Source organism: Geotrypetes seraphini, chromosome 1, assembly GCF_902459505.1.
Source record: "Geotrypetes seraphini chromosome 1, aGeoSer1.1, whole genome shotgun sequence".
Lineage (NCBI taxonomy): Eukaryota > Metazoa > Chordata > Amphibia > Gymnophiona > Dermophiidae > Geotrypetes > Geotrypetes seraphini.
The window spans coordinates 433475415-433495408 of record NC_047084.1 but is presented as its reverse complement, the minus strand read 5'-3'; the positions used below and the strand labels follow the sequence as shown (position 1 = coordinate 433495408).

General features: G+C 40.2%; 1 protein-coding gene across 3 annotated transcripts in view; it reads left to right on the top strand.

Annotated features, from left to right (window-relative positions):
- FOCAD (focadhesin) overlaps positions 1 to 19459 on the top strand; it is a 471722-nt gene extending 452263 nt beyond the window's left edge. For 2 of the 3 annotated variants that reach the window (XM_033919504.1, XM_033919495.1), the window contains 4 exons: positions 3636 to 3733; positions 8460 to 8708; positions 10317 to 10392; positions 18149 to 19459. In XM_033919504.1, the coding sequence (XP_033775395.1) occupies positions 3636 to 3733; positions 8460 to 8708; positions 10317 to 10392; positions 18149 to 18222 (497 nt within the window). In that variant the 3' untranslated portion in view covers positions 18223 to 19459. Of the gene's footprint in view, positions 1 to 3635; positions 3734 to 6853; positions 6989 to 8459; positions 8709 to 10316; positions 10393 to 18148 lie in introns of those variants that run through there. The other variant, XM_033919513.1, reaches the window with a different exon arrangement.
- Positions 19460 to 19994: the final 535 nt, after the last annotated feature.

Genomic DNA, 19994 nt, shown 5'->3' with positions numbered 1-19994 from the left:
ATGTTGAATATGATAGAAATTCAAGTGATGTATTCAATTTCAATGTTGATTATTGTTACACTTGAGGTAAGATGTCAAAATGAATAAAGATTTATAAAAAAAAAACCAACTATTTTCAAGAGATATTTTTTAAAAATTGGCAGGTTCATATTCAGGTTATTCTAGTGCGACAGACACATTATTCCTGAACCTGTAGGAAGTCCTCCAATTCCTCAGTTGTTTCTCTACAAGCGAGATGGTAGGAAACTTTCTTTTCTGCTCTTGTTTATTTTTCCTTTAATTTTGGTTTTTTGCTTACCGTTTGCGAGGCTTTTCAGTGCTGCAGAGGATCCCAATTTTGGGACATTAGCTGTGGGAGAGCACAGACTCTAAGGTCAGAGGTCTGCATCCAAGGGGAAAACTGCCTTGCTGTGCACCTACTTGGACAGTCTGCATTAACAGTCCAGGAGCTCAGGGACTGGTCCCTTGAGAGCAAGGCTTACCCCAGGTTCTGTCCGCAGTGGGCTTCAGTGCAGGCTGGCATAGATCCAACTGCATGAAGGGGGAGCAGGAGCTGCTGGTTTAGCCTCCTCTAGTTACTCGGGAGGTATTAGTGCCCAGATAGTGTGAGGACCAGGCAAAAAGTCCAGGTTTGAACTGGGGATCAGCAAAAATGTGTCCCTGATGAAGTGCAGCCATGCTGCTGCCATAAAACCCCAGAAAAGAGCTCAGGAGCAACTGCAGGACCATTTGGGTGTCCCAGACAGGAGTTACCCCCTGAATTCATCAATATGATGTTTGAAGCTTACATGATTAACATGGAATCCATTGGGAATTGCAGACATGCTAGTGCCAAGGGTTTCCCCTTCTAAGAGCACAATTCTCCAGCAACAATGCCATACGCAAGATGGGGAAGTCCAGTCTGCGGAGGACTGGGACGACAAGGGCTCTATATCAATGCCTTTACTTTCCCAGTTTAGGTTCTCAGGAGATGCTGCTTCCTGTCTAGGGGGCTGGATTTGAACCTGGTGGAGACCCTTGATTTCAGAGAAGACCCCCTTTTCAAAAGGGTTGGTGTTTCCTCCCTCATACAAGAAAAGAGAAAAAAAAATTCCTGTATGTCCAGTTCTGACTAATTGACTGCAGTTCCTTCTCTCTCTAAGGCTGGGCAAGTCCCCTTAGCCTTTCAAAAAACTAAGCCCCCCTCCTTCCCCTTTGATTGGGGGCTCCTATGGCCTCCTTCGTGGGCTCCCATATGAGCCCCTTGTGACCACCTCCTCACCTACAGTCACCCCTTTTCCTCCTCACCTGGTGTTGTCTGTTCTTCCGGGATTCCTTTTAGGCGGTTCTTGAATCCCCCTATCCCCAATGTGATCGACAGTTTCAAAATCCCACCACTGCCACAAAATGTGATCAGGCCGAGCGGTCATTCCCCGTCATACATATGTCCACAGGCACTTCCTGGTCTTTCTTCTTCAGGCTGTGCTTCATCACTAGGTACTTCTGTTAAAACAAGAACATCATCACCAAAACGCACACATCATCTGTACACTTCTAAAACACATGACCAGGTCCCTCCACCAGTCATTCACCAGTCCCTGTCGGCCTTTAGCTTTTCTGGCTGCTTGTGAGGCCACCACCATTCCTCTGTTTCCCCACCTCTTGAGTCCCCACAGGTCCTGTACACTCTTCACGGGTACCTATGCCGGTCGTCAAGCTTGAGCCTCCCGGACTCCAAGCTCTACTGGGCCCTCCAGCTACTCCTCCTTCCAGACCCTTTCCAGTCGCTAATCTCTCTCTGTGAGGACTCTCCCTGAGGACTCCTTCCAGTTGCTCAGTGTCCCTCAGCTGCTCTCTGTGAGGACTCTCTCACACACCTGGTCACTTGCACATCTACCAGGCTCTCTGCCGGTCATCAAGCTTGAGCCCGCCCTTAGACTCCAGTCTCTACCGGGCAGGCCAGTCTATCAGGCTTACAAAGGGTTAGGTCAAAGTCAGTATTCCTCCCCTTGAGGGACACTTGGCTCCCAAATAAGCTCCTGTTTTCCCTCAGCTCTTAGCTTGAGAACTGTCATTTTCAGCACTTTACTTCGCTAAGGGTGAGTGGACAGCTCCCAAGTGCCTTTGCAAGATCTCTATGCAAATGAGCTCCACACACCACTGCTCAGGCTCCCTCTGCTGGCTCATGACAGGAACTTCACCTTGTCACAGGCCCTTACTTTAGAAGCCCTATTCATAATTTACATATGTATATTGAATAAATGTGGAAAACCCAGCAGATTACATTTAATTGGAAAAATTTGAATAGATTAAATTATAGTTTTTGGTGGAATTCACTATGTCATATATATAAGATGAAAAGAATGTTAGCCTTACAGAAAGGTAATTTTAATACCTTTCAGGAGGTTTGGAGGCCATTAATAAAATATTGCAATGAGTAGTTATTGGATTATTATTTTTCCCTAATAGAAATAATTGCAAAGAATGGGGGGGATTTCTGATTTGATATTAAATTAATAGGAAAGAATATATAATATATTATTATATGATATATGTAATACATATGAATTAGTAGGATTGGAAGGGAGGGTTTAAGTATTATGATTTAAGTTAAATTGATAGAGAATCAAGTAATATTGTTTAAGTTTAAATGTTATTTTATGTTACACTTGTTGAAAGATGTAAAATTAATAAAGAATTTTAAAAAAATGTTGAAAACCCTTATTTTAGAAAGCTGGGATTTATCATTTGGGTAATTCCTAAGTGTTTTATGACAAGTTCCTCCAGCATTTTAACAAAAAGCGAAATACTGGCTATGGGTCTATAGTTGACTTCCTGCATATTTTCACTGATATTCTTAAGAATAAGGGTCGAAACTCTCCCTGGTTATGATGAGCATTAAACCAATAAGTCAGGGTGCAGAGAAAAGATGTAGAAGTCATCTTCATTAAATAAACAGAGTATGCTTCCAGATAATAAGATGACTTAGCGTATTATAACAAGATCTTATCAAACTGTGTCCAAAATCTGTCCACTGGGCATGCCTCTCCAAAAGTTTCTTGAAATAGACTAAAGCAATTTTGTAGTGGCAACTGCAACCTAATTTTTTCAACCTTTTTCTAAAATAATTTGTCAGTTCAAAATCTGTGGGAATTCTAACTTCATTAGTTTGATATTAATTTTTGACATGAATCAAATGATCCAGTAGACTGAATCATTTCCTACGATTTAATCTAATCATAAGAGTAAAATAATAGTTTTTTTTTTTTGCTGAGTTTTTACTTTTACAGTCACAAACTGTCTGTATCCAGTAGTATCTATTCTCAATTGTATGTTGTTGGGGTTTTTTTTTTGCCAAGATCTTTCTTTTTACCTAGATGTCCTCTTATAAAGTTACCTTATAATGTCAAAACTTAAAAATGCTGACATCAGCAGAAGACAATGGGGTGAGATAAAAATGCTTGGCATTATAGCAGACGGTTGAGGACTGGTTGGGGACATGATCTAGTTGGTTACTAGATGAAGGTTATAAGTTGCACAACAGCTAGTATTTAGCAATGATAATCAAATCTGTAACTTAACTGTACATTCAGGAAATTTTGATGTTCAGAAAAATTTGGGATAGAAAAAAACATACAAAATTATTTTTCTTGTAGGAGTACTGAAGAGAATGGAATGGCTATTGGAATTAATGGGTCATATAAGAAATGTGGCTTACAAATCCATAATGATTCAAAGCATGGATTTGAAAAAGGTAAAATTTGGCAAACAAACTTTGTAACCTTTGACTAGGATGATCAAGGAGCCTCTTTTTTAATGCATATAAGTAACTTTTTAAATTACCCTAAGTGCAAGAAATGGTTTTGTATACAAGGGTATCTACCTGGTTCTAATCCTAGAGGTGTGCATATATTCCTAGTGAATGTTCATCATGAATATCTTGAAACTAGACACTAAAGGCTCAGTGTTACATTTCTTTAATATAATCAACTATTAATAACTGCCTTGCATCTTGTATCAAGTGAAGATCATCTAAAGACCATTCTCTATCTTTATGGACAGCACTCTCCTCCATGTCTCGTCAGCTCACAACCTCAGGGTCATCCTTGACTCATCTCTCTCCTTCTCTGCTCAGATCCAACAAACCATTAAAGCCCGTCACTCTATAATAGTACCAAAAGCCAACATCTCCTTTCCAAGCACACTATCAAAACCCTTATCCTCACTCTCATCACGTCTCACTTAGCCCTCTGTAACTTGCTTCTCTCAGGTCTTTCACTGAACTATCTCTCCCCTTATATTCTACCAGAGCCGCCATATTCACATTATCCCTCTCCTCAAATCACTTCACCTGTTCCCCATCTATTTCTGAATATAGTTCAAATTCCTCTTACCAACCTACAAATGCACTCACTCTGCAGCCCCTCAATATCTGTCCACACTTTTCTCCCCCATGCTTTCCCCCCCCCCCCCCCGAACTCCATCCATCAGGCAAGACCCTCTTATCCATACCATTCTCCTTCACTGCCACCTCCACACACCGTCCCTTCTGTCTTGCTGCGCCGTATGCATGGAACAAACTGCCTGAGTCACCATGTCAGGCACCATCTCAGGCAGTATTCAAAACCAAGATAAAAGCCCACTTTTTTGATGCTGCCTTAAACTCCCACTCAACATAAAATTACCTATGTCCGTCCTATCATTCTCTCTGCAACAAACTCCTCAACCCTTATATGTCCAGTCTGTCCAATTAGATTGTAAACTCTTCTGAGAAAGAACCGTCTATTGCATATTGATTTTATAGCGCTGTATATTATTTTCAGTGCTATAGAAATGATAAATAGTAATAGTAAACATGAATCACCTATCTTGGCAAGGTTGGCAATCCAGTCACATTTTAGAGCAAAAACCATGCTACACAGCTTTTCATTCCCTTATTGTTGAGTATTGCAGAGAGCCCACACTATAACTCATTCAGTGGCATAGATAAATCAGCCAGCAGATATCGCCAAAAAAGCAAATATTACCACTATCATTATTATTATTACTATTACTTATTATTTCTAAAGTGCTACCAGAGCTTACAATCTAATCAATTCTTAGAGAATGTGTGACAAATAAGTGGTCAGAATATAAAAGCAACTCCTGAAAGGTGAGCATTTACCCCAAAATTCTATAAACGGTGCCCAAATTTAGGCAGAACGTACACAGGTAGGGCTAGCCTCAGTTAGGGCGCTGGTCTTTGCTGGGCACGATGGACCACTGGTCTGACCCAACAGCGGCAAATCTTATGTTCTTAGGCACACAATTTGACATGCAGTTACAGAATAGGGTCAGTTAGTCACATAAACTAATTGGTGATAATTATCAATAATTGGCCTTAATAAGTATTAATATGCACAATTTAGCTGGTTTATGCCCTCTTCAGTGAACTACACACACTGTTTTTATAGCATGTAACACCAAAGGGGGTATGACCAGGGGAGCAGCATGGGCAGGTCAGGAGCATGCCAAGAATTTGGGTGTGAAGTTATAGAATACTCCCATATCTGTGCTTAACTAACAGTAGTTAGGTGTGAGCCTTTTTTGTCAGGCGTAAAGTTAAGTTAGGTATGAAAATGATTTAAGCTAGTATTTTATCAAGACAGCTCCACACACAACTGCCTTTATTGCATTCGTGCTTAACCTTTTCCTATCGTGTATCCCGGATGATGGGACATTCCAAAAAATGTCCTTGCCATTGTATGTCCCATGGCATGGGACATATAGTATACCTTCTACCTATCATTTGTCCCATCTATTGGGTCATTGTGTTTACAATAGCCGTAAATGATAACGGTGAATAATACAAAACTTTGCTAAAATAATTACGATTGGAACCAGCGTAACGTAAAATTTATTACGATAGGAAAAGGTTAACTTGCATCATTCCAGCACCTAACTTTGAACATCATTTGCTGAATTTACCCCTCAGACTGGATTTGAATATAGCCCAAGAGGAAACTTAATACACACTGACCTAAGAAGTCTCCTCCACGCAAATGGCACAACAAGGTTGAATAAATGTAGCCTGGAATTGCCGGTGGGGGGAAAAGGACAAAAACAGACATAAGCTGAAAAAAATGAACAGATTTTATAAGGAAAAGGGAAGAGAGGTAATGAGGAACTATAGAGTAAGTGCTAGAAGCTTGAAACCTGCAAGGAAGTGGATGGGTTGACTTGAGGCGAGGTTGTAACGAAATTGAAGATAAGTCATACACTGCATTTTGAACAGATTGTGGTTGAGAAAGGTAGCTCTCTGAGACCCAAAAGGTTGCAGTAGTCTAAGCTGCAGTTAACGATATAGTTGATGAATATTTTAATGTGCTTAGAAAGGAAGGAATGGATTTTAGCAGTGTTGAAAAGGAAAATACTGCATGCTTAACAATGTGTTACATATGTGTGGAGAAGAGGAGGGAGGCATCAACGATCATCACAAAATTATGGGCGAAGGGAGCTGCAAGGATGATAATACTGTCCACAAAGATAAGAGAGGAATAGGGAAGTGAGTTTTGGGAGAAAGAGGAGACGTTACATTACATTGGTGTCTTCTATCCCATCAATACCTTTCAGTTCTAGGCGGTTTACAAAAGAATTGGCCTTGGCATGCCCAGAGAGATTACAAGGTTGATATTTGAAAAACGCATTAGGATCTGGGGAGTCGAGAAGGTTTAGTTAGATCAATTGAAAGATTTCTTGAATAGCATTGTTTTCAATTCTTTCCTGAAGGTTTTGTAGTTGGGCTTGGTGGTCTAGTCTTGCTACTCGGGTTGCTAATAGTCCATCATATTTTTTTTTTGCTTTGTATGTCTTTTTTTTTTTTTACTTCTCCCAGTCTTAATCAGCTTTCAGTTCCATGGCACCAACTGAGCCAAACCAGCCTGAACTAGAACCATAAAAGTGATTCTTCCACTGGCTTGAACCAAATCCTGCAGCTCCTCCAGCTAGAAAAAGGCATTCTCCATGCTAGTAGGACAGGGTCACAGCAGCAGGTCTGCACTGCCTTATTGACAAACTTCACACTAGGTATTGCATCCAAGCTGCTCCAAGACCTCACATACTATCCCTTGATATCCCTTGACATTCTGTCATGGTCAGATAAAATGTAAGATGATGATGGGATATCCAGGCTGAGTTTAGGGACTGGATTCTTGATTAAATTTGTGCAGGAGAGAGGTAGATCAGGGAGTCTTCAGCATAAAACTGAGGGCAGTTTCAAAACTCTGCATCTTGGATGGATTTTGAACTAATTTGTAAGGAGAAAGTACACTCCTATTTTCCCTTTGAAAATTGCCCAGTAAAAAATGTACCTACAGAAATTTGCACCTAATTTTTCTAGCAGAAATAATACACGTGAAGATTCATTGTACATGAAACACTGAAATTGGAAATGAGATGTTCAGGTTAGGATGTGCTCAGTTCCAATGCTGTGAAGCAACAGAAGACCATCTTTAAGGTAGACTGGCGTGAGGGGCTGGTGATATTGAATTGCGGATGAGGGGAAAGATGCTGGATCACGCCAAAGATGGGGTGGGAGTGGAAGAAAGTAGAAGAGATGTTTGGAGGAGATGCTGCAACATGACTGATTTTCTTAATCACAATTAATAATGAATGCATTAATCACAGCGTTACCTGCAATTAACTTGCAGCCCTAATACTTACTCCCTTAATCTCTTATGTAAAGCTTGGTTGAAACAAACACTTTAAAATCTGTGCATGCCTCTGAGCTGGTTTAAAACCTGATAGGGAATTTTTTTTTTTCCATATATGTGTATTCCCTTTGTAAAATGGGGAGTACATATGAAAGTATTTGTCTTCCTCAACCTGTGTCCCCACCATGCATCTGAAAATCTCTGTACAACTTTCTGACTTCACCATTTACATGTGTATGAAGTCTACACACGTAAATGCTTCTAAATTAAAGGCAGTGGTTATGAAACTGCAAAGCTGTGCGTGTTGCTTCTTCCGATCTAATCCTTTCCTGGAAGTATTTTCACATGGATGCAGACAACAATCCTTTTAAGTCCTTTAAACAGGTAAATGGGTTGTGAAATTGTCCTCTGCATGTCATCTTACCACAATAGCCTTAAATACAGGACACAGAGCTGTGAGTTAATGGAGTAGTTTGCAGATTTATTAACATGACACTGTAGCCACTCATGCCATCCTCCCTAGTGGTAGACAATTGAGCATTGGATTTTTGGTTCTGTAACAATGTAAAGTTCTGAATTGTTTTTCATGCACATTTGACCTCATTCTATATCCCAGAACTAAAGCAAAATTAAATAGTTTTCATTATAATTCCAATGGGTGTCCAATCATACTTTGTGCTAAAGTTCTGTGGCCTAATAATTTATGAGAATAACCTTGCTAGTCTTTCCCTAAATTGAGTTGTTTTTAAGACACTTCTGTATTTGACCAAGCTGATATTTCCTGTTTAGACTGTAGACTTCCTACTGTGGATATTTACAGCTTCTGTGGTCACATGGGCTGACCATGCTGGACCTCTCTTGCTTGGAGTCAGGACTAATTGGTTACCAAAGCAACAGGAAGAGCTGCCAGTAGCAGCAGCAGCCGTGTTTGGCCGAAGTGGGATTAATGTGCTATCAGTACAAGAGGGCAGAACTGCTCTTCCGGGTAGTTTGCAGCTCTTGGTGTCTAAAGAGCCTTGGAAAGAACAAATACAAAAGGTAAAAGTAAAAATAACATTTTCTCATCCTTTCTTTTCTCATTAGCTTTATTTCAGCAGCTATAATGCAGACCCTTTGTATTTTTTTTAAACTTAAAATGGTAAAATTGCTTGAACAAAGCTATTCAAATAACTTGGTTGTGAACTTTTTTTTGTTTTAAATTGATATGTTTCATGTTGCATAAAATGCATTTACATTAGTAACAGAACACAATTTAAGAAAGCAAACTTTTCAAACTCTCTCACATTGTTTGTAGCCAATGACTTTATTCAAAAGGAACTACTCTTCAGTAGGTATACTATGTTACTATTTTGGAATGCAAGAACATTTAAAAATATAAACAGTGAATTTTGGGGACTCTCTAGAACCTCTGCTTTAGAAAGTAAAATTCATATTCCACAGGGAAAGGTTAAAAAAAAAAGATACATTTTAGATTTTCTGGTCTGTTTCACTAAGGGCTCCTTTTACTAAGGTGCGCTAGTGTTTTTAGCGCGCGCCAAAGATTAGTGCATGCTAACCACGTGCTAAACGAAAAATACTAATACAAGCTCTGTGGAGGTGTTAGCTAATGTGCGCGGCATTGTAGCATGCGCAAAGTGCGCATTAAAACCGCTAGCGCACCTTAGTAAAAGGAGCCCTAAATCTCTGGGAAGAATATGATAGTACCCAAACCCCAAAACATTCTGTATTTATTATAAGGGACACTCAGGAAGCTTCAACATAGTAAATGGCAGCAGATAAAGACCTGAATGGTTCATCCAGTCTGCCTATTAGTTATACCCATTAAAATACATGATTAAATTAGGATACAGGTAGACTGTTGGTACCCAGATTTTTAATCCTAGACCCTAGAATCTAAAGAGTTTACCTTAATGGAAGATCCATTGAGCAGCAATGAAAAAGTGGCATTGAGATGTGAAATAAATATATGTATATGGTATGATCAAATCCAATTTCTGTTTTACCAGTTTTAACACAGATTACATCTTGTATCTCTGAATGTTACTGTTAAAGAATTTTTAAGAGCTGGTGCTCAAGTTAAGCATAAACCTGTATTCTTCTATGTGGCAGCAGCAGTACTGCATGAACCCTATGGCTGTCTTGCTTTATAATTTTCTTGCATTTTCCACAAAAAGCAGTTCAACAGTGTGACCAAACATAAAATATCAAGTGGGAGGCAGATGCTGTTCAATCAGCATTGGAAAATTGAAATATCATTTTCATTGGGACATCAAAATCAACCCCAGTAACTGACGGAAGTCATGTAGTAACAGAAACAACATTAGAAGTTGAACAGTGTCATGAGTGGGTTCAATCTTCAGGAGTCTTCCTTCTGGATAGAAAATACAGTATATTCCAGTACTTTGGATCATATGTTTTCTTTAAACTGAGCAATTTGCAAGGCTTTTAATGTACCAAGATCTTACTTTGAATTAACTAGAGTGAAACCTCTAAAACCACCTTGCATTGAAACTAACTAATGAGCAGACTAGATGGACCGTTCAGGTCTTTATCTGCCGTCATTTACTATGTTACTATGTTTGTCAGTCAGGTGTGAATAGTGTGTTGACTTTTAGTTTAACTGTCTGTTTTTCATTCTCTACATAGTTCATTGATTGGCTATTTAATATTCTGGAAAGCCCAGATGATGCACTATCAGAAACCTCCAGAGATCTTGTAAAAGGTATACATCATTTTTACTGTTTGTTTTCTGTAATTTGAGTGCATTTACCTATTTAATACATATTAGTACATTATTTGTAGTCAGCCGAATAGTGATTTAAATTCAAATATGAGTAATCCATGGCTCTACTGTGCTAAATCCTACTGAAATAAACATTTTATCTCTGATTTCACATTACAGTGGTACCTTGGTTTACAAGTGTTTTGCAAGACGAGCAAAATATTCGCAAAATCGGTGCCTCGGAAACCGAGCGTGCCTCGATTCGCAAGCGGCGCCCCCCCATGATCCGGCACCCTCCCCCCCGCGCGATCCGGCACCCCCCTCCCCCCGCCGCTTCTTACCGTCATCTGGGCCTGGGCACCAACGCACAGAACATGCCGGTGCTGGTGCCCAGGCCCAGATGACGATAAGAAGCGGCCGGGGGGTGCCCAATTGCGGCGGGGGGGGGGGGGTGCCGGATCGCGGGGTGAGCAATGCCGATTCTCGTGGGGGGGGAATGTATCAAAGCGAGTTTCCATTATTTCCTATGGGGAAACTCACTTTGATAGACGAGCATTTTGGATTACGAGCATGCTCCTGGAACGGATTATGCTTGTAATCCAAGGTACCACTGTACTTATATTATTCATATTCAGCTGAATTGTAAAATATGCTATTCTGTAATGCTCTATGTTGAAGTTGATTTTGGGAGATTTGTTTCTGGAAGATGTAAACATTTATTTTAAGATCAACCTAAGATGGCAATATTGTTGAAATGTTTTCATGTGTTGACCAATAGCCTTTGAACTATTGTGCGTTTGTTTTTTGTTTTTGAAAATCATTTTTATTAGGGAGTCAACAAGAGAAACAAGCGAATTACATGGATGAAATAGTAAACAGAGGCAGCAACAGATAGTAATACAATGTCCAACAACAAAAGCACTTAGCAGACCAATAAGACACAGGAATATCCAAGAGCAAGAACAATCCGTTTCCCTCATCAGCTCCATAAATTTTCAATATAGCATACCCACCCCAGGAATCCCCTGCTCGAGGGACAGCACTCACACCACACTGCTCAATTTGTGCTAGTTTTAATTCATTTTTTTAAACTGAGCACTACTTAGGCTCCTAATCCATTCTAAAACTGTCTGAGTTTCTCTTACTGCTTCTTATGACAGCAAATTTTGGAAACAGAATCATCATCAGGTCTTCATGCCTAGCTTTTTGGGAGTGTCTGTTTTAAGTCCTTTAGTTTTTTCCTGTGTACCCCCCCCCCCCCCCAACCTTTATTGCTCCTGCAAACTTGCAGGTGACTGTCACAGGCTGTACTTATTTATTTAAAATATTTCTACACCGCCTAAACCTAGGGGTCCTTTTATCAAGCTGCGGTAGGGGGTTTAACGCGCGTAATACCGCGCGTTAAACTGCCTGCCACGCTAGCTGCTAACGCCTGCATTGAGCAGGTGTTAGTTTTTTAGCCGGCCGCGGAGGTTAGCGCTAACCACGCTAGCGCGGCTTGATAAAAGGATCCCCTAGACCAGGGGTCTCAAAGTCCCTCCTCGAGGGCCGCAATCCAGTCGGGTTTTCAGGATTTCCCCAATGAATATTCATGAGATCTAGGTGCATGCACTGCTTTCAATGCATATTCATTGGGGAAATCCTGAAAACCCGACTGGATTGCGGCCCTCAAGGAGGGACTTTGAGATCCCTGCCCTAGACTGTTTCCAAAAAAACATATACAATATAAAGACAATACATCTTACAACTAAAATCAAGCTGTCTTAACATCTGCACTTCTGTCAAACTGACAGTCCTATTACATAAATGCATCAACAAATAACTTCTCTATATAGTCCAAGCTTGCCTTTAAGTCAGTGACCACATGTCAACTGTTGAGATCCCACAAAAACAAACAAGGGAGGACCAATAAAAAGGAACCTAGGTGTTAAGAGTTGACAAACACAAAGTTTATTATAATGAAAGATACACCGCTATAGGAGCCAACTTTTCTAAATTATTAGGGGTGCCCAATATCCGCCCTCCCCCGGACACACCAAAAAAGAATAGTCTTACATTTTGTTGAACTTGAAGGGGTGGAGTGAAGAATGACAGGGGGACAAATTTTTCCCCATCCCTGCAGGAACTGTTTCCCCGTCCCATCCTTGCGATCCTGTCTTTGTCTCTGCCCCATTCCTGTAAGCTCTGCCTTAACTGCACAAGCCTTAAACATCTATGATTTTAAAGTGTTTGAGGCTTATGCAGATGAGGACAGAGCTTGTAGAAATGGGGCAGGAACAGGAAAAGAACTCGATGGGAAAATGAGTTCCCACGGGAATGGAGGAAAATTTTTCCCCATGTCATTCTCTAGTGTGGAGAGCTTACCTCAAAATGGGATGATACTCAAAAATCCAGTGCTCTGAGAAGCAGCAAACTCGTATGCTAACTGCCACAATATCCTCAAAAATGCACTTAGAACCTATAAATCAAGATAGTCATGCTATTACAGAACTTGAAAGAGCTCAAACAGCAACCCTGTCTATGAAGAGGCAGCACTTCAATAATTGTCACACTGAGATCTTGAATACCAATACACCATCACCTCCTATGAGGAAAACAGCATAAGCTGCACTGCTACCAAAACAGATTCACAACAATTATAGAATAAGTAACTAAAAATTAAAAATACAAATATACAGACAAAACCTGAACCCCAGGAAGACAAAACCTCTATGCAGTAGAACACTGAAAAAAAGAAAACAGAAATACATTTTCTCTGTACTGTGTGAAATATGAGAAGAGATGCACATTCCCACAGGTTACATATTACAATTGCATACCAGAAAAATCAAAATAAAAAAGGCTTTTTATCTATTCTTGTCTAAACATTAATTATAATTTTTTTTCCCAAATTCAGTAAGACTATCAGTGGAATACCTAATATATTTGACATCTGGGTCCAGTCATTTTTTAACACCCTATCCTTTATATGAAAAAATATTTTTAGTAATAAACCATGAGTCACTCAACAAGGGTGTAACTAGGAAAAGGCAGCATCTTAAATACTGCAGTGAGCACTAAAACATCAATACACCCATTCTAAAAATAAACAAGCCAGATTAGTACAGGACCTTAGGTTCCTCCCTCTGTATCCCATGTGGCCTGTCTTTTGAGCCAATCAGGGCCTTAGGCTCCTCCCCGTGCATCACATAGTGCACTGGAGAAGGGAAGGCCCGTCCTTTTTGACAGGCGGGACTCAGAGCTGAAGGGACTGTGCTTCCCTCCAGCTCCCAACGTTTAACAAAGGTATGGGGGGAATTTGGGGAGGGGTATGGGGGAGTTTGGGGAGGGGGTTGGGGGAGCAACTAGTGGCAGGAGGGAGTGGGCATCCCTCCTGTCTTTTTGGGGGGAGGATTGAGGTAGGCTATGGGATAGTTGGGGGGGGGGGGGGGGTGGCATAGGGGGTCCAGGACCGGGTTGGGGGCATGGCGCGGGGTATTTGGCCAGGCAGGAGAGAGTAGTCATCCCTCCTGCTATTTTCTCTGCTGTGGTGGGAGGTCACGGTGCCGGTTTGTGGGGGTTGTTGGGGAGGGCCATCAGCACAGGGAGCTTTTTTCAATTGGTCAGATTGTGTGTGTATAACATACACACATCAGTGCCATTTAAAAAAAAAAAAACAAACCCTATCAGCAGTGACAGGAGGCTACTTCCCCTGACACTGCTGTTAGGGCTCTGCAATTTTTGCTGTTTTGTTTTTATAGACTTATTTGGAACACCCCTGAGGAAGGCTTTTCAAGCCAAAACACGGACCATGTTGGGGTCCAGTACAAAAAGGATCAGATACTCTGTTAGGTTTGCATTATTTTTTATATATGTTTTAGCTATTTATATGGTTTTAATAAACTGATTGTCCTTGAGGCTGATGTGTTGTGTCCCTACCCCACTCCTTTTTCTGGCTTGCATCATGGTAGTTTACATGATCATGAAATTTTCTATGTTATTTATTAATGCAACATAGAAACAGAGAAAAATCAAAAAGGTAAGAAGCTTATAGAAGCTGTAAAAGTTGATATTAACAAAAGATGCTGTATCTGATATATCTTCATCACATAACGACGAAAGTTCGTGGATTAAAGTAAAACTTGCAAAGCATTTAGAAATTTTGCCCAAAGCAGGTATAGTTGTGCCAAAGTATCAGTGTTGGGTTGATGCACCATATGATGTTTTTTGGAAAAATTTTTACTTTGGTAAAGTTTCAGTGTTTCCTTCCCTTTTGCTGCATTAATAAAACATGGACTATACTTTTATTGTTACCCCCCCCCCCCCCCCTTTTACAAAACAGTGCGGTTTGTACGCTGGCCACTGCAGTAACAGCTCTGATGCTCATAGAATTCCTATGGTTCTTTCTCAAATGGTCCAAATCACTATTTATACTTAGAGCAATAAATACAGTCACAATATCTTCACTCTTAAGTTAGAACAAATTTTCATTCCAATTCATTGGTCTAATTTCATACACAAGAGACCTCGGAAACACCAGTCCACCGCCCAATGCATAATTTTCTTAGCAGGGAGATTTAGGTGTTCAATCCTCTAAAGTCTAGGCATATTTTCTTATAATTATAGTTTTACAAATAAAAATCTTTTAAGTAATTTATAATTTTTTAAAAAGTGATTTTTAACTTATCTCAATCATTGTGGATCTTATAATGCTTAAGAGCAGTTCAAGCGGCTGGACCCGACATGTTTTGCAACAGCTTCGTCGGGGATCCACTTTCTGCCGCTGTCATCTGACCCTCGTAAAGAATTTTTAACATTGAATGAAAATTTGTTCTAACTTAGAGTGAAGATATTGTCATAGAATTCCTATGAGCATCAGAGCTGTTACCTCCACAGCTAAAAACTGTGCTGCGGTTTTGTAAAAGGGGGTTAAATAATTATAATTAGTCTGTGATGCAAGTTGCACATCCAAATGACAATCCATAAAATTTGAGCTCTTCTGCTTTTTGTTTTAAATATTGCAAAATATATTTGACTGATGTTTATCCTTGTGCTATTGTGAATCTTTCATAACTTTTCTTCGATACATTATTGCTGTGTTCTTTTACATGCACCGTTTGGTTCTTTGAAAGTGTTATATTCAGCTGGTTGGACAAAAGTACACACTATGATTTGTTTACCTTACCCTACATGCATTGATGCAATCAGTGGGCCAGTTGCCTACTGCACCTGTGTCCCATAATCCTGCACTTGAGATTTCTGTCAGGTAGCCATCCCCTGGCCAACTTAGCCATCCATTCATTTTTGGTCAGAAGGGCCCGATTCGATAAATGGCGCCTACATTGACAACCATGCTAAGCAGTGCTAACAGTCAGCTGCTAGGTGCCATTTATAGAAACCCATGTAGTGGTGCCTAGGTATGCTTAGGAGTTGCTGGGCATCCTGAAGAATAAGCACTGGTATATTTAGGCCAGGTTTTACCTATTGATGCCTAAGTCAACCACGCCTATTCTCTGCCCTTAACCACCCCTACTTTTCAGGTAGGTGTTGGAAGGTGCCTCCACTTAGGTGTCACTAGGTGCCGCAAGGAATTCCATGCCTAACTTTTAATCTTTTTAATTATTCAAGTTTCATGTTTAATAAAAATTTGATATACCACCTTTCGTACTTCTAAGTGCTTTTACATTATAAAACAAATAATTAAAATGTTTAAACAAGAAAATCAGTAATAAAAAAAGGGGTTGATGAACAAGACTAACTGAAACAAAAAGGTTTTGGTCAATTCAATGGCATGGACAATTACCTTATGGCCAGATTCACAACCTATATACTATAAGGGTTAAAGGGCAATTCTATAACAGGGTGCATACATTATGGACATGTTAGCAGGATACCTAAGCACTATTCTGTATGGTCACACATAAGTAAAACAAAGGAAAACTGCAGAAACCCATACAATGATGTAGGCTAAGTTTATTGTAACAAAAGCAGTTAAAAACAACACCTTAAAACCAGGGGACCCAACACGGTCTGTGTTTTGGAGCATACACCTTCATCAGGGGTCCCGAAAAAAAACGGAAATCAAGTGAAACGGCCAAGAAATTGTAGCTTGTAGCTACCTACATACTGATCGCCTTTCGGCGCTCATTTTTTTTCTACAGGCTACAGTTTCTTGGCGGTTTTAACTGATTTCTGGTTTTTTCGAGACCCCTGATGAAGGTGTATTCTCCAAAACACGGACCGTGTTGGGTCCCCTGGTTTTAAGGTGTTGTTTTTAACCACTTTTGCTACAATAAACTTAGCCTACATCATTGTACTGGTTTCTGCAGTTTTCCTTTGTTTTGCTGTCATGTCCTTCACTGCAGAATTGGTTGGTTCTTCTCCTTTGTGCTTTCTCTGAGGTCACACATAAGTGGCACAAATGGGGGTGTTTGTGTAGGCAGGGCCTCTTCCCTTTAGGTGCATAACTTAAAGAATACTGTAAGTTATGCACATCTTTAACTGCAGTTATGCCAGGTCTATGGCTAGTGTAACTGTGGGTGCGTAAATGGAAAGCATGTGAATACGGTGATGGGATAATCGCACGCCAGACACCAGCACGCCGACAATCCAGCGTTGACAATTCAGTACAAGAAAGAAATGCGCCGCCAAAAGCCGCCAAAAAAACATTATTTATAAAGAGCTCCGACGGGGGGGGGGGGCACTTTAATGCATAGTGTTCGCACTGCCTTTGGGAGGGGTGTGGGGGGTGCAACACCCCCCATTATAGAGAAAATGGAACTTTTCCTGAAAAAAATTGGAAAAAGTTCCATTTTTCTCTACAATGTGGGGGTTTGCACCCCCCAACGGAAGCGCGACCACTATGCATTAAAATGGGGGGGGTTCCCCCCACGCCCTCCGTCGGAGCTCTTTATAAATAATGTTTTTTTGCGGCTTTCGGCAGCACGCTTCTTTCTTGTGCTGAATTGTCAGCGCGCTGGTATCTGGCGCGCCACTGACTATGAACTGTGAATACTGTGTTAATGTTGTTCTATAATGGAATGTGGGCGTCCAGATGCTATTATAGAATAGAGTCTCGCTGTTGGCATTGAAGGGCCTAAAAGGAGGTGCCCACTAGAGGCTGGATTCAGTAAATGGTGCCGAAGAATAGGCACTGGGAAAAATCAACACAGTACTGTTCTTTAAAGGGTACTTCAGGATGAGTGCCCTTTATAGAATAACACTCAATGGGGATTAGTATGCAATTTGAGCGCGTGTCCCCCAAATTTGGCAATACTGTGTGTTTCTTTGGAGTGCTCATGTTCTTCCCATGGCCGTGCCCTCTTTTAGGTTCCATGTGAGAGAATTTGGGGGTGGATCATTAGAGAATCGTGTGCAGCCAGATCCATGGTCAAGCCAAATTTGTGCCAATTATCAATTCATTGTTAGCAGCCAATTACTGATTGTTACAAGCTTGTTAACTATTTATATGCTGATCTCAGCATTGTGCCCAAATTTGGGCACCATTTATAGAATCCAAGGGTAAGTGAATTACTTTTTTGATGCCTTGCTACCCTTAACCCCAAGGGTTCACCATGGAAGGTTTTACCATCTGTTGAAAAAAAATCTTTGCTGCAGTGAATTGAATAATTTTAGTTCCCTAGTATGAGAATAGGTAATTTAAAACATAAAAGGTTTGATTAAGATTTTTGACTAATCTAGTGATCTGGCAGAATGAGCATTGTGTTGAAGCTTCATAATGAAAGTTGTTGTTTTTTTGTTTTTTTTTTAAATCTAGCTACACTTCTGGCTTTGAGATTTCGTCCTGAATTCAAAAAAAAGGCAGTGTGGACAAGGGCCTATGGATTCTAGCCATGCAGTAGCCAACATCTGTTAAAGAACTGACGTTGATGTCTAGAACTTTTCATTCAAGAACAAATATTTTAAGGTAAAGATTCTTGGCATCACCCAACTTAAAGATTTCCTGGTAGTTCCAGATCTACTAACAGATTCCATCTACAGACAATAGATTTTGAAGGCAGCCACCTCATGCCATGGCTTTGTGGAATCTTCAGTTCAGCCCAATCTTCAAAATCTGCAGAACCAGTCACATGTCCACTTGAAATACCAACGTGAAGCATTTATTTTTCCCCTCTAGTGCATTTCCTCCTCCCAACCCATCTATCCACCCACCTATCCCCAGTTCCTAAGCATTGCAATGCTGGCCATCAGCCAGGGACTGTATAAAACAAGACTTATGCTGAAACTTCCTGATGCGTAACCCAATTCCAACCATTAGTGTCACTGTTACACAGTAACTGAGACTGCATCCCCTCAAGGACTATGAATGCTGCCCTGTGCAGAATCCCTAGCACTAGCTAGCTCTGGAAGCAGAAGGCATGACCCAGAAACTGGTTGTAGGTGCTCTGCTTGGCAGTATGCAACATTACTTTATTAATATTAATTGTGTTGCTTTACAAAGCAGTTTACATCAGATTGGGAGAGAAACAAATATTTTGCATTGGTTACAATGTCCCCAATACAAAGTGATTACAGTTGAAGACTGAGCCACAGACAGGTTAAATGACTTGGTCGAAATCGAAAAGAAACATACCTAAAGATGAGGAATGTAAGGAGGGTAAAAGAACCATTTTGATTTGGAAGGCTGTAATTTTCATATTAACTATTTGAGCAAGGTCAATTATTCTTTTTCCATTGTTTTATAGGCAAGTATTAAGATATCCCGTCTCTGTAGCATGTTTACAAATTCATTTTTAGAACATACTGCCAAAGAAAAATACCTCTGGTATCTTTGGCATTTGATTCCTTCCTCAAAATGCATATTTGTGCTTTTTTTTTTTTTTTTGCTGTTTTTCTTATGAATTAGTTTCTAAGCTGTAATATAAATTCTAATGTGCATTTATCATTTTGTTTAGAAATGCAATATTGCAGGTAAGCAATAGCACCTGATGGGTACATAATTATGCCGAAAGATATAGAGACTTTTGGGAATTCTGTACATTGCATCAGAGTTATTTCACTTTATATTAAGACACAGTATTTAAAGACACATTTTGTGAAAAAAATAACTATTAAATAATTTATGCTAGAACACGTTTGCTGCTTTTTCTCCTTCTATGCCTGTCTGATATTGTCCTGCTTTCATAATTTTCTTCAGAAAACCATCTTATATGCATTCGATGTTTTCTTATTTGCTGATCATATATGGTAGTATTTTTTCAACTGGACCATTTCTTTTGAGGGTTTTGAAGATCAGACACAGAGTTTTAAAATTTCATCCTGTATTGTACTGGTAGCCAATGAAGTTTTAGCAAAACTTGTGTGATATAGTCATGTCATTTATAACCCTCTTTTAGTCTTGCTGCAGTATTCTGAATCAATTGGAGCTCATGTAGACCCTTTGCAATCTGGCCAATGTAGAGTGCATTACAGCAATCCAGTCTTGATGTTATAATGGCATGTACAACTGAGACAAAAGGCTCCTTTTACAAAGGCGCGTTAGGGCCTTAACGAGCAGAATAGCGTGTGCAAAAATGCCGCACGTGCTAGCCACTAACGCCTCCTCTTGAGCAGGCGGTAGTTTTTCGACTAGCACGCGCTAATCCGGTGCAGGCGTTAAAAAC